General features: G+C 63.6%; 1 protein-coding gene across 1 annotated transcript; it reads left to right on the top strand.

The window, feature by feature from the left end:
- Nucleotides 1-1,628: 1,628 nt before the first annotated feature.
- On the top strand, nucleotides 1,629-11,254 carry PCK2 (phosphoenolpyruvate carboxykinase 2, mitochondrial). Its single transcript, XM_078848240.1, has 10 exons — nucleotides 1,629-1,853; nucleotides 5,103-5,348; nucleotides 5,845-6,029; nucleotides 6,118-6,321; nucleotides 6,723-6,910; nucleotides 7,921-8,083; nucleotides 8,389-8,607; nucleotides 8,686-8,823; nucleotides 8,905-9,000; nucleotides 9,400-11,254. Exons 1-10 carry the CDS (start codon nucleotides 1,825-1,827, stop codon nucleotides 9,852-9,854), a joined length of 1,923 nt encoding a protein of 640 aa, XP_078704366.1. The 5' UTR covers nucleotides 1,629-1,824; the 3' UTR covers nucleotides 9,855-11,254.
- Nucleotides 11,255-11,513: the final 259 nt, after the last annotated feature.

Below are 11,513 nucleotides of genomic sequence, written 5' to 3'. Positions count from 1 at the left end.
GGCCAGCGCCCCCTAGAGGGGACGTGCCCCGTTCCCCGCCCTGGGGCCGGAGCCCCCTAGAGGGGACGTGCCCCGTTCCCCGCCCTGGGGCCGGAGCCCCCTAGAGGGGACGTGCCCCGTTCCCCGCCCTGGGGCCGGAGCCCCCTAGAGGGGACGTGCCCCGTTCCCCGCCCTGGGGCCAGCGCCCCCTAGAGGGGACGTGCCCCGTTCCCCGCCCTGGGGCCAGCGCCCCCTAGAGGGGACGTGCCCCGTTCCCCGCCCTGGGGCCGGAGCCCCCTAGAGGGGACGTGCCCCGTTCCCCGCCCTGGGGCCAGCGCCCCCTAGAGGGGACGTGCCCCTCGCCCCATTCCCCACCCTGGGCCAGCACCCCCTAGAGGGGACGTGCCCCATGCCCCGTTCCCCGCCCTGGGGCCGGCGCCCCCTAGAGGGGACGTGCCCCTCGCCCCATTCCCCACCCTGGGCCAGCACCCCCTAGAGGGGACGTGCCCCATGCCCCGTTCCCCACCCTGGGGCCGGCGCCCCCTAGAGGGGACGTGCCCCTCGCCCCATTCCCCACCCTGGGCCAGCACCCCCTAGAGGGGACGTGCCCCATGCCCCGTTCCCCGCCCTGGGGCCGGCGCCCCCTAGAGGGGACGTGCCCCATTCCCCACCCTGGGGCCAGCACCCCCTAGAGGGGACGTGCCCCATGCCCCGTTCCCCACCCTGGGGCCAGCACCCCCTAGAGGGGACGTGCCCCATTCCCCGTGCCCCGTTCCCCACCCTGGGGCCGGCGCCCCCTAGAGGGGACGGGCCCTGCGCCCCGTTCCCCACCCCCGCGAGCCAGCCAGTCCCTGCCCTGTATAAAAGGGGGGGCTGTTGCGCAGCCAGGTTGGGTGATTGGCGTGTGACACCGCCCCCAGTCACGCTGCCCTCTGGGAAGGGGGGGCTCGGGGGGGCTCTGGGGGCAGCGCCCTGGGAAAGGAGGAACTAGCTGTAAAAGCTGAAGGCGGGGGAGGGGCAGGGGAGCGGAGGGGGAAGGTAATACAGGGGTTTGGGGGCGCACGGGCGGGGGGAAGTGCAGGGAGGGGCCGCACATGGGGGAGGGGGAATGGGGGCACAGGGGGGAGGGGGTGGTCTGAGGGAAGAAGCGCAGGCAGGGGAGGAGCTAAGGGGAGAGGGAGGGACCAGGCGAGGGGGGCGAGGGTCACTCAGGTCTCCGCGCTGACGCTGCCACCTGCTGGGCAGAATCTGTAACTGCAGCCAGAACATGGACCTGGGACCCCCGGCCAGCCTCCCAAGCCCTCCGGAGACCCTGTAATAACCGGGACCCTGCAATAACACACCAGGCCCCCTCAGCCCCCAGGAGACCCTACAATAACTAACCCACACCCCCAATCACCTAGGAGACCCTACAATAACAAAACAGTCCCCTAACTCACAGGAGACCCTACAACAACAAATCCACTCTCCCAGCCCCCATGAAACCCTAAAATAACAAACCCCCTCCCCCAACCCCCAGGAGACCCTACAATAACAAACCGGCTGGCGGGGCACATTGGTACAGACACAGAGGGGCGGGGCCTGGAACACCTGGCCCCGCCCCTCTGTCTGTCTGTCCAGGCAATACCACCCCAGTCTTTCATCATACGCGGGGGAGGGCCTGGCCCCGAGCGGCCAATCAGAACCGGGGTAACGGCGGGAGAGACCGAGACAGAGAGAAGGACAGGGAGCTCCCCGCCTGTCCCCGCTCCGCCCCCCGCTTGGCGGGATCCCCCTTTAAAACGGGGCCACCGCCCCGCTACGAGAGGCACCCGGACGCCTGGTCCTTTCTGCACAGTACGCAGGATGACTGCGCCGTATACCCGACTCCTGGGGTGAGTGTCTCCACCCCTGTCGGTCTTTCCTCTGCACCCCCATCCCTCTGCACCCCCTATGTGCCCCCCGATCTCCCTGCACCCCCGATGTAGACCCCGAACCCGCATCCCCCATTCCCCGCACCCCCATGTGCCACCGCACCCCTATGTGCCCCCGCACCCCCATCCCCCTGCACCCCGATGTAGCCCCCGAACCCCATCCCTCTGCATCCCCCATTCAACCCCCGCACCCCCTATGTGCCCCCCGCACTCCCATCCCCCGCACCCCCTATGTGCCCCCCGCATCTCCCGTGTGCCCCCGAATCCCCCATTCCTCTGCCCGGTCTTCATTCATTCCTTCTTCCTTTCCCTTCAGTGCCCGTACTATGGGGGCCCAGGGCTGGGTAGCAGGGGCTGCAGGTCGGGAGTGAGGGGCACCGGCAGAGCTGGGGGGGCTGGGCTGGCGGGGGCTGCGGGTCGGGAGTTGGGGGGCTGGGCTGGCAGGGGGCTGCAGGTCGGGAGTGGGGGGGTCTGGGCTGGCGGGGGGATGCAGGTCAGGAGTGAGGGGCATTGGCAGAGCTGGCGGGGGCTGGGCTGGCAGGGGGATGCAGGTCGGGAGTGGGGGGTGCTGGGCTGGCAGGGGGCTGCGAGTCGGGAGTGGGGGGGGCTGGGCTGGCAGGGGGATGCAGGTCAGGAGTGAGGGGCATTGGCAGAGCTGGGGGGGCTGGGCTGGCAGGGGGCTGCGGGTCGGGAGTGGGGGGGTCTGGGCTGGCAGGGGGATGCAGGTCAGGAGTGAGGGGCATTGGCAGAGCTGGCGGGGGCTGGGCTGGCAGGGGGATGCAGGTCAGGAGTGAGGGGCATTGGCAGAGCTGGCGGGGGCTGGGCTGGCAGGGGGATGCAGGTCGGGAGTGGGGGGTGCTGGGCTGGCAGGGGGCTGCGAGTCGGGAGTGGGGGGGGCTGGGCTGGCAGGGGGATGCAGGTCAGGAGTGAGGGGCATTGGCAGAGCTGGGGGGGCTGGGCTGGCAGGGGGCTGCGGGTCGGGAGTGGGGGGGTCTGGGCTGGCAGGGGGATGCAGGTCAGGAGTGAGGGGCATTGGCAGAGCTGGCGGGGGCTGGGCTGGCAGGGGGATGCAGGTCAGGAGTGAGGGGCATTGGCAGAGCTGGGGGGGGCTGGGCTGGCGGGGGGCTGCGGGTCGGGAGTGGGGGGGTCTGGGCTGGCAGGGGGATGCAGGTCAGGAGTGAGGGGCATTGGCAGAGCTGGCGGGGGCTGGGCTGGCAGGGGGATGCAGGTCAGGAGTGAGGGGCATTGGCAGAGCTGGGGGTCTGGGCTGGCAGGGGGCTGCGGGTCGGGAGTGGGGGGGTCTGGGCTGGCAGGAGGCTGCAGGTCGGGAGTGGGGGGATCTGGGCTGGCAGGAGGCTGCGAGTCGGGAGTGGGGTGGGGGGGCTGGGCTGGCGGGGGCTGTGGGTCGGGAGTGGGGGGCATTGGCAGCTGGGGGGGATCGTGTTGTGTTTCTCAGGGCTGGGGCCCTCACTTCCTTGTGTTCCTTCCACGTCACCCGCCCCTCCCCCGGCTCCGCCCCCCCCCAAGCGGATCCATTGCGGTTTGTTTTTCTGCTCAGCAGGGTCAGGGCCGGGCAAGCGTTTGGATGGGAGACTGAAAGGTGCCCGTCACTCCCAACCCGCAGCCCCCTGCTGTCCTCCCCAGGGGGGCCGTGCTGCAGGGCACGGGGGGGGGGGTGCTGTGTTATGTGTGGCCGTGCCCCACCCCAGAGGCAGCAGCTGTTCTCTGGCTGGGATCCACCCCTGACTGGGCAAGTGTCCCCAGGGTCAGCGCTGGGGACAGCACGTCCTGGCCGATCCCCCTCTGGGGGGCTGCCCCTCTGTCCCTCTCCCCCCCTCGAACTTTTCTACCCAGAATCCCCCGCGGCCACCAGGTGAAAGTCCAGGCAACGTGTCTTGCCTCTTGGTCTTTGCCCTGCCAGCTGTCCCCACCCCCGCTCCAGGCAGCCTGCCAATTCCAGGCTGCTGTGGGGCACACGCCCTGCCCCCAAGGCCATGTGAGGGGCATGGTGGGGGGTGCTGGTTTGGTCTAATCTAGCAGAGCTCCCCCCCAGACTGATGGGGTGGGGGCTGGCTGCACATGCTCTGACATGCATGGCACATGCGTGTGGGACCTGCCACAGTGCTGATGCCCTCACAGAAACACGGCTGCTCTCCTCGCACACTCACAGGTCCTCGTGTCGGCACACCCGCCGCAGAGTCACTGCCACGTGTCCCGGCACCACAAGCGTTGGGCAAATCTGCACCTGGCTCGGAGTGCTCCCAGCATCCTCTTAGCTCTGTGACACGTTTGCACGATTATTTCACGTCCGGCACTGCCAGGAGTTCTTGTGCAAGCACATGTGAACATGCACTCTTGTGAAAATCTATGCACTCTTGTGCATGCTTTGACCCACTTGTGCAAATGTCAGGTTTCAGAGTAACAGCCATGTTAGTCTGTATTCGCAAAAAGAACAGGAGGACTTGTGGCACCTTAGAGACTAACCAATTTATTTGAGCATGAGCTTTCGTGAGCTACAGCTCACTTCATCGGATGCATACATCCCGTGGAAACTGCAGCAGACTTTATATACACAGAGACCATGAGACAATACCTCCTCCCACCCCACTCTCCTGCTGGTAATAGCTTATCTAAAGTGATCATCAAGTTGGGCCATTTCCAGCACAAATCCAGGTTTTCTCACCCTCCACCCCCCCACACAAATTCACTCTCCTGCTGGTAATAGCCCATTAGTCAGTGGTGTCTCAAAGGTTGCTGGGAGTGCAAATGTGTGCATTCTCATGCAGGCTCATGTGAGCACACAACCTTTTGTGCACACTCAGCAATGCTTGTGCAAGATCATGCAGTCTTCTGCATGCTCTGACACACTTGTGCAAACATACATTCTTGTGCACACTCATGTGAGTTTATGCAAGTGCACAAGCCTTTGTGCACACTCACTCTTGTGCATGCTAAGCCACGCTGGCAGAAGCGTCTCCACCCCAGTGTGCGCCCAGGCAGCCGTGTGCGTGTTTCTGTCCCCGCAGCGCCCACTCAGGAACCTGTGTGCAAGCTCACACACTCTCGTGTGGGCTGTGCCATGTGGGAGTGCGTGCACACTTCACTGCAAGCCCACACGCCCTTGTGCACACCCAGAGAGGCCTGTGTGTGCTCGCAGGCTCTTGTGGAAGATCTGGTCCCAGCCTCTCCTCGCCCCTCTCCCCGTTGCAGGCAGGGTGCCCGCTCCCTGCGGTGCTGGTGGGGCGCGCCGGTCCGGTCGGCCCATGCCCTGCGGGTGCCGAGCGGGGACCTGAGCCGGCTGCCGGGCCGGCTGCGGGCATTCGTGGAGCACGGGGTGCGGCTGTGCCAGCCTGAAAACATTCACGTCTGTGACGGCTCTGAGGCTGAGAACGGGGCCATCCTTGGGCTGCTGGAGGCTGAGGGCGTCATCAAACAGCTGGGCAAATATGAGAACTGGTAGGTGCCTCCCGGACGCCTGGGTCCCCTGACCCGTATCGGTCTGGTCCCCTCCCCACTGTTCAAAACAAACTACCCATAGTCCTTTGCATCACTGTCCTTCTCCTACAAACTACCCACAATCCGCTGCTCCTGCTCTTGCAAACTACCCACAATCCTCTGCAGCAGGTTCCCACTGTGCCAATTTACCTATAGTCCTTTGCACTGGTGGGGCCAAATTACCCCTGATCCCCTGTCCTGCTCTCACCAGTTACCCACAGTCCTTTGCAATAGGCTCTCGGCTCTCCTAAGATCCTCCCTCGTGGGGCTGCAGTGCTATCCCGGACACCTGGGTCCCGTTCCCCATCCTGTTCCCTGCCCACCCGGGGGCTGCAGCGCCATCCTGTATGCCTGGGTCCCGTTCCCCATTCTGATCTCCCTGCCACCCCGGACTCCTGGATCCCTGGAGGAGGAGGTGCTGAGGGTGGAATGACTCCCTGGCTCTTTCCCCGCCCAGCTGGCTGGCCCGCACGGACCCCAAGGACGTGGCACGGGTGGAGAGCAAGACTGTGATTGTGACGGAGAACCAGCGGGACACGGTGCCCATCCCTGCCGGGGGTGCCAAGGGGCAGCTGGGCAACTGGATGAGCCCCAAAGGCTTCCAGGAGGCCATGGATGGCCGGTTCCCCGGCTGCATGAAAGGTGACGGGCCCTTCCCCTCTAGGGGGCACCCAGGGGTGGGAAATGGGCCCCCATCCCCCTATGCCCATCGCTCTGTCTCCCCCTCCAGGCCGCACCATGTACATCATCCCCTACAGCATGGGCCCCATCGGCTCCCCACTCTCGAAGATTGGGGTGCAGCTGACGGACTCTCCCTATGTGGTGGCCAGCATGCGGATCATGACCCGGATGGGGGCCCCTGTCCTCCGTGCCCTGGGTGAGGGGGAGTTTGTCAAGTGCCTCCACTCAGTGGGGCGCCCCCTGCCCCTGGAAGGTAAGTCCTGGGCTGTTGGCAGATGCGGTGGGGTAACTCGCCTGGGCACACACAACCCAATCTGTCCCATGGGTGGATGCGGCGGGGGGGTAATGCCCCAGAGAGAGACACAGCCCCGAACACTGGTGGGTGCAGTGGGATAACACCCCCAAAGAGACACACAACCTGGCCTCCAACATTGGTAGGTGTTGTTGGATAACACCCCGCACAGAGAGAGAGACATATAGCCCAGCCCCCAATGTTGGTGGGTGCCCTAGGATAATGCCCCAAAGATGCATATACAGCCCCCAACACGGGTAACTCTCCCGTACCAACCCTGCCCAATTGCTGGTGCGAGCAGTGGGACGATACCCCAGACACCTTCACCCCCTATTCCCCCGTCTCTGCTCCCCACCCCTCAGAGGAGCTGGTGAACAACTGGCCCTGCAATCCCGAGAAGACCCTGATAGCCCACGTCCCCGACAGCCGGGAGATCGTCTCCTTCGGCAGCGGCTACGGCGGGAACTCGCTGCTGGGGAAGAAATGCTTCGCTCTGCGGATTGCATCCCGCATCGCCAAGGACGAGGGGTGGCTGGCCGAACACATGCTGGTGAGGGCAGGGCCCGGAGGCCTGGGCTCCATCCCCAGCTCAGGTGGAGTTGGGTGGGTAGAGTTGGAGGGGCTGAGAGACAGAACTCCTGGGTTCTGTACCCAGCTCCGGGAGGGGAGGGGGGGTCTCGTGGTTAGAGCTGGGGGGGGAGGGGGGCTGGGAGCCAGGACTCCTGGGTTCTATCCTGGCTCTGGGAGGAAAGTGGGGTCTTGTGGTTAGAGTGGGCGGGGGGGAGGGAAGCGGCTGGGGCTCCTGGGTTCTGAGCCTGGCAGGCTGGGACCAAAGGCCACTCTGTGTTTACGTCCTCACTCCTGGATATTTAATGAGCAAATATTAGTTAATCAATGCCCGGACCCTGTTGACATCCCAGGTGAATGGGGCTGTTTCTGATGCCAATGGGGCAGGCAAGGGGCCACCCAGTTCGACCCCCCGGGGCCACTGGCCACGGCAGGGGGTCAGAGGGGAATTATGGGTAATTGGCTCAAAGGCTTGTGGTAGGCTGACAGGAGCCAGCCTCTGTTGCAAAGCACGGTGGGTAATCTGAGCGCCCAGCTGTGAACACAAAGGCCTGTGGGTCACCGGGGAGAATGGGAGTCTGGTGCAAAAGATGGTGGGATGATTCACACCCCAAAGATTGTGGGTAACTGACTGCAGTGGGGCCACGATGCCAAGGACTGTGGGTAATTGGATAGTGTGTTGCAAAGGATTATGGGTCATTGGCTAACCTGAGACCATGTTGCAAAGGATTGTGGGTAAATTTGGGGTGGCTGGGCTTTGTTACAAAGGATTGTGGGTAGTAGGGTAGCCTGAGACCATGTTGCAAAGCAGTGTGTGTAATTGAGAGCTGCTGGGCTTTGCTGCAAAGGATTGTGGGTTGCTGGGTAGCCCAAGACTGTGTTGCAAAGTATTGTGGGTGGTTTCCCGCTCTCTGCTGCCCCTGTGCTCTCCCTGGTGGGGTGCAGGGAGCCCACGTGAGCCCCTAATGTTCCCACTCCCCCTGGACCCCCCAGATCCTGGGCATAACCAACCCCGAGGGGCGGAAGAAGTATGTGGCAGCTGCATTCCCCAGCGCCTGCGGGAAAACCAACCTGGCCATGATGAACCCCACGCTGGCAGGCTGGCGGGTGGAGTGCGTCGGGGACGACATAGCCTGGATGAAGTTTGACAGCGAGGGTGAGGTGGGGGGGGTGTGGAAAAGGGAGGTGTTGTGGGGGACACGCTGAAGATGGGGGCGGCAGATCTGGGATGGGGCAGAGGGGATCTGCGGGGGGATGTGAGAAGAACCCCAAGGTGAAGGGCTGGGATATAAAGGGACGGGGTATGCAGGGGGCGGGATGGGGCATTAGGGGCCGGGTATAAAGGGGCAGGGGGCATTAGGGGAGCCCATCTGGAGAGGGTGTCTGAGGGGATCCAGCGTGGTGGTGGGGGGGACCCCCAGCAAGGAGCCCCCCCAGCTAACCCCTTCTCCCCTCCCCCAGGCCGGCTGCGGGCGATCAACCCTGAGAACGGGTTCTTTGGGGTGGCGCCGGGCACCTCCATGAAGACGAACCCCAACGCCATGCACACGGTGCAGCGTAACACCCTCTTCACCAACGTGGGAGAGACCAGCGAGGGGGGCGTCTACTGGGAGGGCATCGACCAGCTCCTGCCCCCCGGCACCTCCATCACCAACTGGCTGGGGCGGCCCTGGGCTCCGGGTAGGGCCATGGCCGCTTCCCCCTCCTCCCCCACCAGCTCCTCCCCACGGCACCCCCTAACCTCTCTCTCTGTGCCAGGTGCCAAGGAGCCGTGTGCTCATCCCAACTCCCGGTTCTGTGCCCCGGCCCGCCAGTGCCCCATCATGGACCCGGCCTGGGAGTCCCCCGAGGGTGTCCCCATTGACGCCATCATCTTCGGCGGGAGGAGACCCCAAGGTAACCCCCACCCTCCTTTCCGCCTCCTCCCGGACTCCTGGGTCCCTCAGCAGGCTCACGCTGCTCTCCCCCTCTCCCCAGGGGTGCCACTGGTCTACGAAGCCTTCAACTGGCGGCATGGCGTCTTTGTGGGCAGCGCCATGAGGTCCGAGTCCACCGCGGCTGCCGAACACAAAGGTAAAAGCCCCCGGATGCTGGGGTCCTGTTGCTTGGGCCCCGCGCTCCTTATCCCCCCCTCCCACCTGGGAAACATGAGCTCTGGGGCTCCCCTTATGCCATCCCAGTGTCTCCCCATTACCCACAATCCACTGCGCCACTGTCCATGATGGCAGGCTACCAACAGTCCTTTGTGCTAGAGTCCTGCAGTGCCAAATCCCCCATAATCCATTGCCCCAGAATCCCACTCTTGCTGAATACCCACAGTCCAATGTGGTAGATTCCCACCATTCCTGATTTACCCACAGTCCTTTGCACTGACCTCCCCCAATTTACCCACAGTCCTTTGTATTGCACTCCCACCATCCCCGGTTACCCATAGCCCCCTGGCTGACCTTCCCTTCTCTGCCCCCACTCCAGGCAAGGTGATCATGCACGACCCCTTCGCCATGCGCCCCTTCTTCGGGTACAATTTTGGGCGCTACCTGGAGCACTGGCTGGGCATGGAGGAGCAGCGCGGGGTCCGTCTGCCCAAGATCTTCCATGTCAACTGGTTCCGCAAGGACGCGGCCGGCAACTTCTTGTGGCCGGGCTTTGGAGAGAACTCCCGGGTGCTGGACTGGATCTTCCGGCGGGTGGAAGGGGAGGAGAGCGCGCGGGAGACGCCCATTGGCTACGTGCCCCGGGAAGGGGCTCTCGACCTCCAGGGCTTGGCCAAGGTGGACTTCCAAGAGCTCTTCTCTCTGCCCAAGGCCTTCTGGGAGCAGGAGGCACGGGAGGTACGGAAGTACCTGACCGAGCAGGTCAACGACGACTTGCCCCGGGAGGTGATGAGGGAACTCGAGGGGCTGGAGAATCGGGTGAAGAAGATGTGAGGGGGAGCAGGGAGGTGGCCCGCCAAAGACACGGCCCTCGTGGAGTTTGTTTACATAGCATTTCCCCGCCTTGCCCAATGCCGCCGCCATTTCAGTGCCTTGCTGCGAGTCAGCTGTCGTCTTCCCGTGACGTGGGTTGGCAGTCTTCTTCTCTTGACCATGGTTTCGCCACCTTGTTTGCTTGAGGAGTCAGCCATTTTGTTCCCTCGATGTGGGTTGGCCATCTTCAATTGACATAGGTTGGCCATGTTCTTCGTTTGACCTTGGGAGGTTGGCTATTTTCTTGCCTTGACTGCGGTTCTGCCAGCTTCTTCAACTGACATGGGACGGCCTTCTTGTTTCTTTGACACGGATTGGCCATTTTATTTCCTTGACGATGTCCAACATCTTGGTTCCTGGATGCGGGCTGCCCATTTTTCTCCTCTTAACCATGGTTCTGCCATCTTGTTTCCGTGCCCATGAGTCGGCCATCTTGTCCCCTTGAAAGATTGACCGTCCTTCCAGCCAGATTTTAATGTAGTCACTTGTGAGGTTGGAACGTCCCGGCTGGATGTCACCATTGGGTACAGTCCTTCACACAAATCGGGGCCTCGGCATCTACCACCAACCCTGTCCTCCTAAACCCAACATCAGCACTTGAATGCAAACCTAGCAACCTCCAGGCTTTGCTCTGACGTAAGGCTTATTTTAACCACGATCTGTGCCCCCGTTGCAACACTAAAAAGAAACCACCGTCCGTGGCCGGATTTCTCAACCACACTGACCGTTTGCCCCCCGTAACTCAGCCCAAGCCCAGTTCCTAAGCAGTATTAACCCTCAGTCGACTCAGGATATGCCAAGACCTCTCCGTCAGCCCGCATCCTCACCCCATGCTCAATGCCCCTCCCCAAGTGGGACGCAGGCCAAATTCCCAACTCTGACCCCAATCCTCCCCCTTCGACCCATCATCTCTAACCACGCCAGGACACCCTGGCCCTTTCTCTAGCCGTAGTCTCCGCACCTAACCATCATGTGAGCCCTGAGACCCACCTCAAACTGGACCCCCCCCACAGCCCCCCAAATCCTCGATCCGTTCTTCCAGCCCCACCGGCCCTCCCTCCCGGTGGCCTCTTGCCATCAAGCTGAGGTGAGCTCTTCAACCCTCCTGCTTCCTTCGCAGCACGTGGGCCGGGCACACCTCTATCGGGGGACGGGACGGCTGCCAGTGCCCCCCGGCCCTGGGGCGGGAGCCAGGGCCGATGAGCTGGCTGGTAACCCGGGCACAGGCTGGGCCGAAGGGGGGGCAGGAGCGGCAGCGACGCGGGGTCCATGCGGGAGTCTCTGTCCTACATGAGGGCGTTTTGTTACGAATCGCTGTTAACGAGACCCGAGTGTCCACTAATAAAAGGGTTTGAAGGTCACGGCTGGTTACTGGAGCGAGGATGGGGGGCGGGGGAGGGCTCATCTGACCTGGGCCCAGGCCAAACACAGTTACCCATGAACAGGGGGGCAAACAGGTGGGGGCAGGGGGGGCCAGGTATAAAGGGCTGGGGGGTGGGGCGGGGCATTAAGGGGTGGGTATAAAGGGCGGGGGCTGGGGGCCTTAGGGGCCGCTATAAACAGGCAGGGGGTGGGGTATAAAGGGACAGGGGGTACAAAGCGGCCGGCGGTGTTAGGGGC

This window comes from Lepidochelys kempii, chromosome 13 (genome assembly GCF_965140285.1).
Source record: "Lepidochelys kempii isolate rLepKem1 chromosome 13, rLepKem1.hap1, whole genome shotgun sequence".
Taxonomy (NCBI): Eukaryota; Metazoa; Chordata; order Testudines; family Cheloniidae; genus Lepidochelys; species Lepidochelys kempii.
Note: the sequence above shows the minus strand (reverse complement) of the source record. Positions and strands in the feature narration are given on the sequence as shown.

Bases quoted from the DNA above. Each gene is read 5' to 3' on its own strand.
- PCK2 (XM_078848240.1), top strand. From the start codon at position 1,825: ATGACTGCGCCGTATACCCGACTCCTGGG. The intron at 6,322-6,722 runs GTAAGTCCTGGG...CCCACCCCTCAG, and splicing joins GCGCCCCCTGCCCCTGGAAG to AGGAGCTGGTGAACAACTGG. The intron at 6,911-7,920 runs GTGAGGGCAGGG...TGGACCCCCCAG, and splicing joins GGCTGGCCGAACACATGCTG to ATCCTGGGCATAACCAACCC.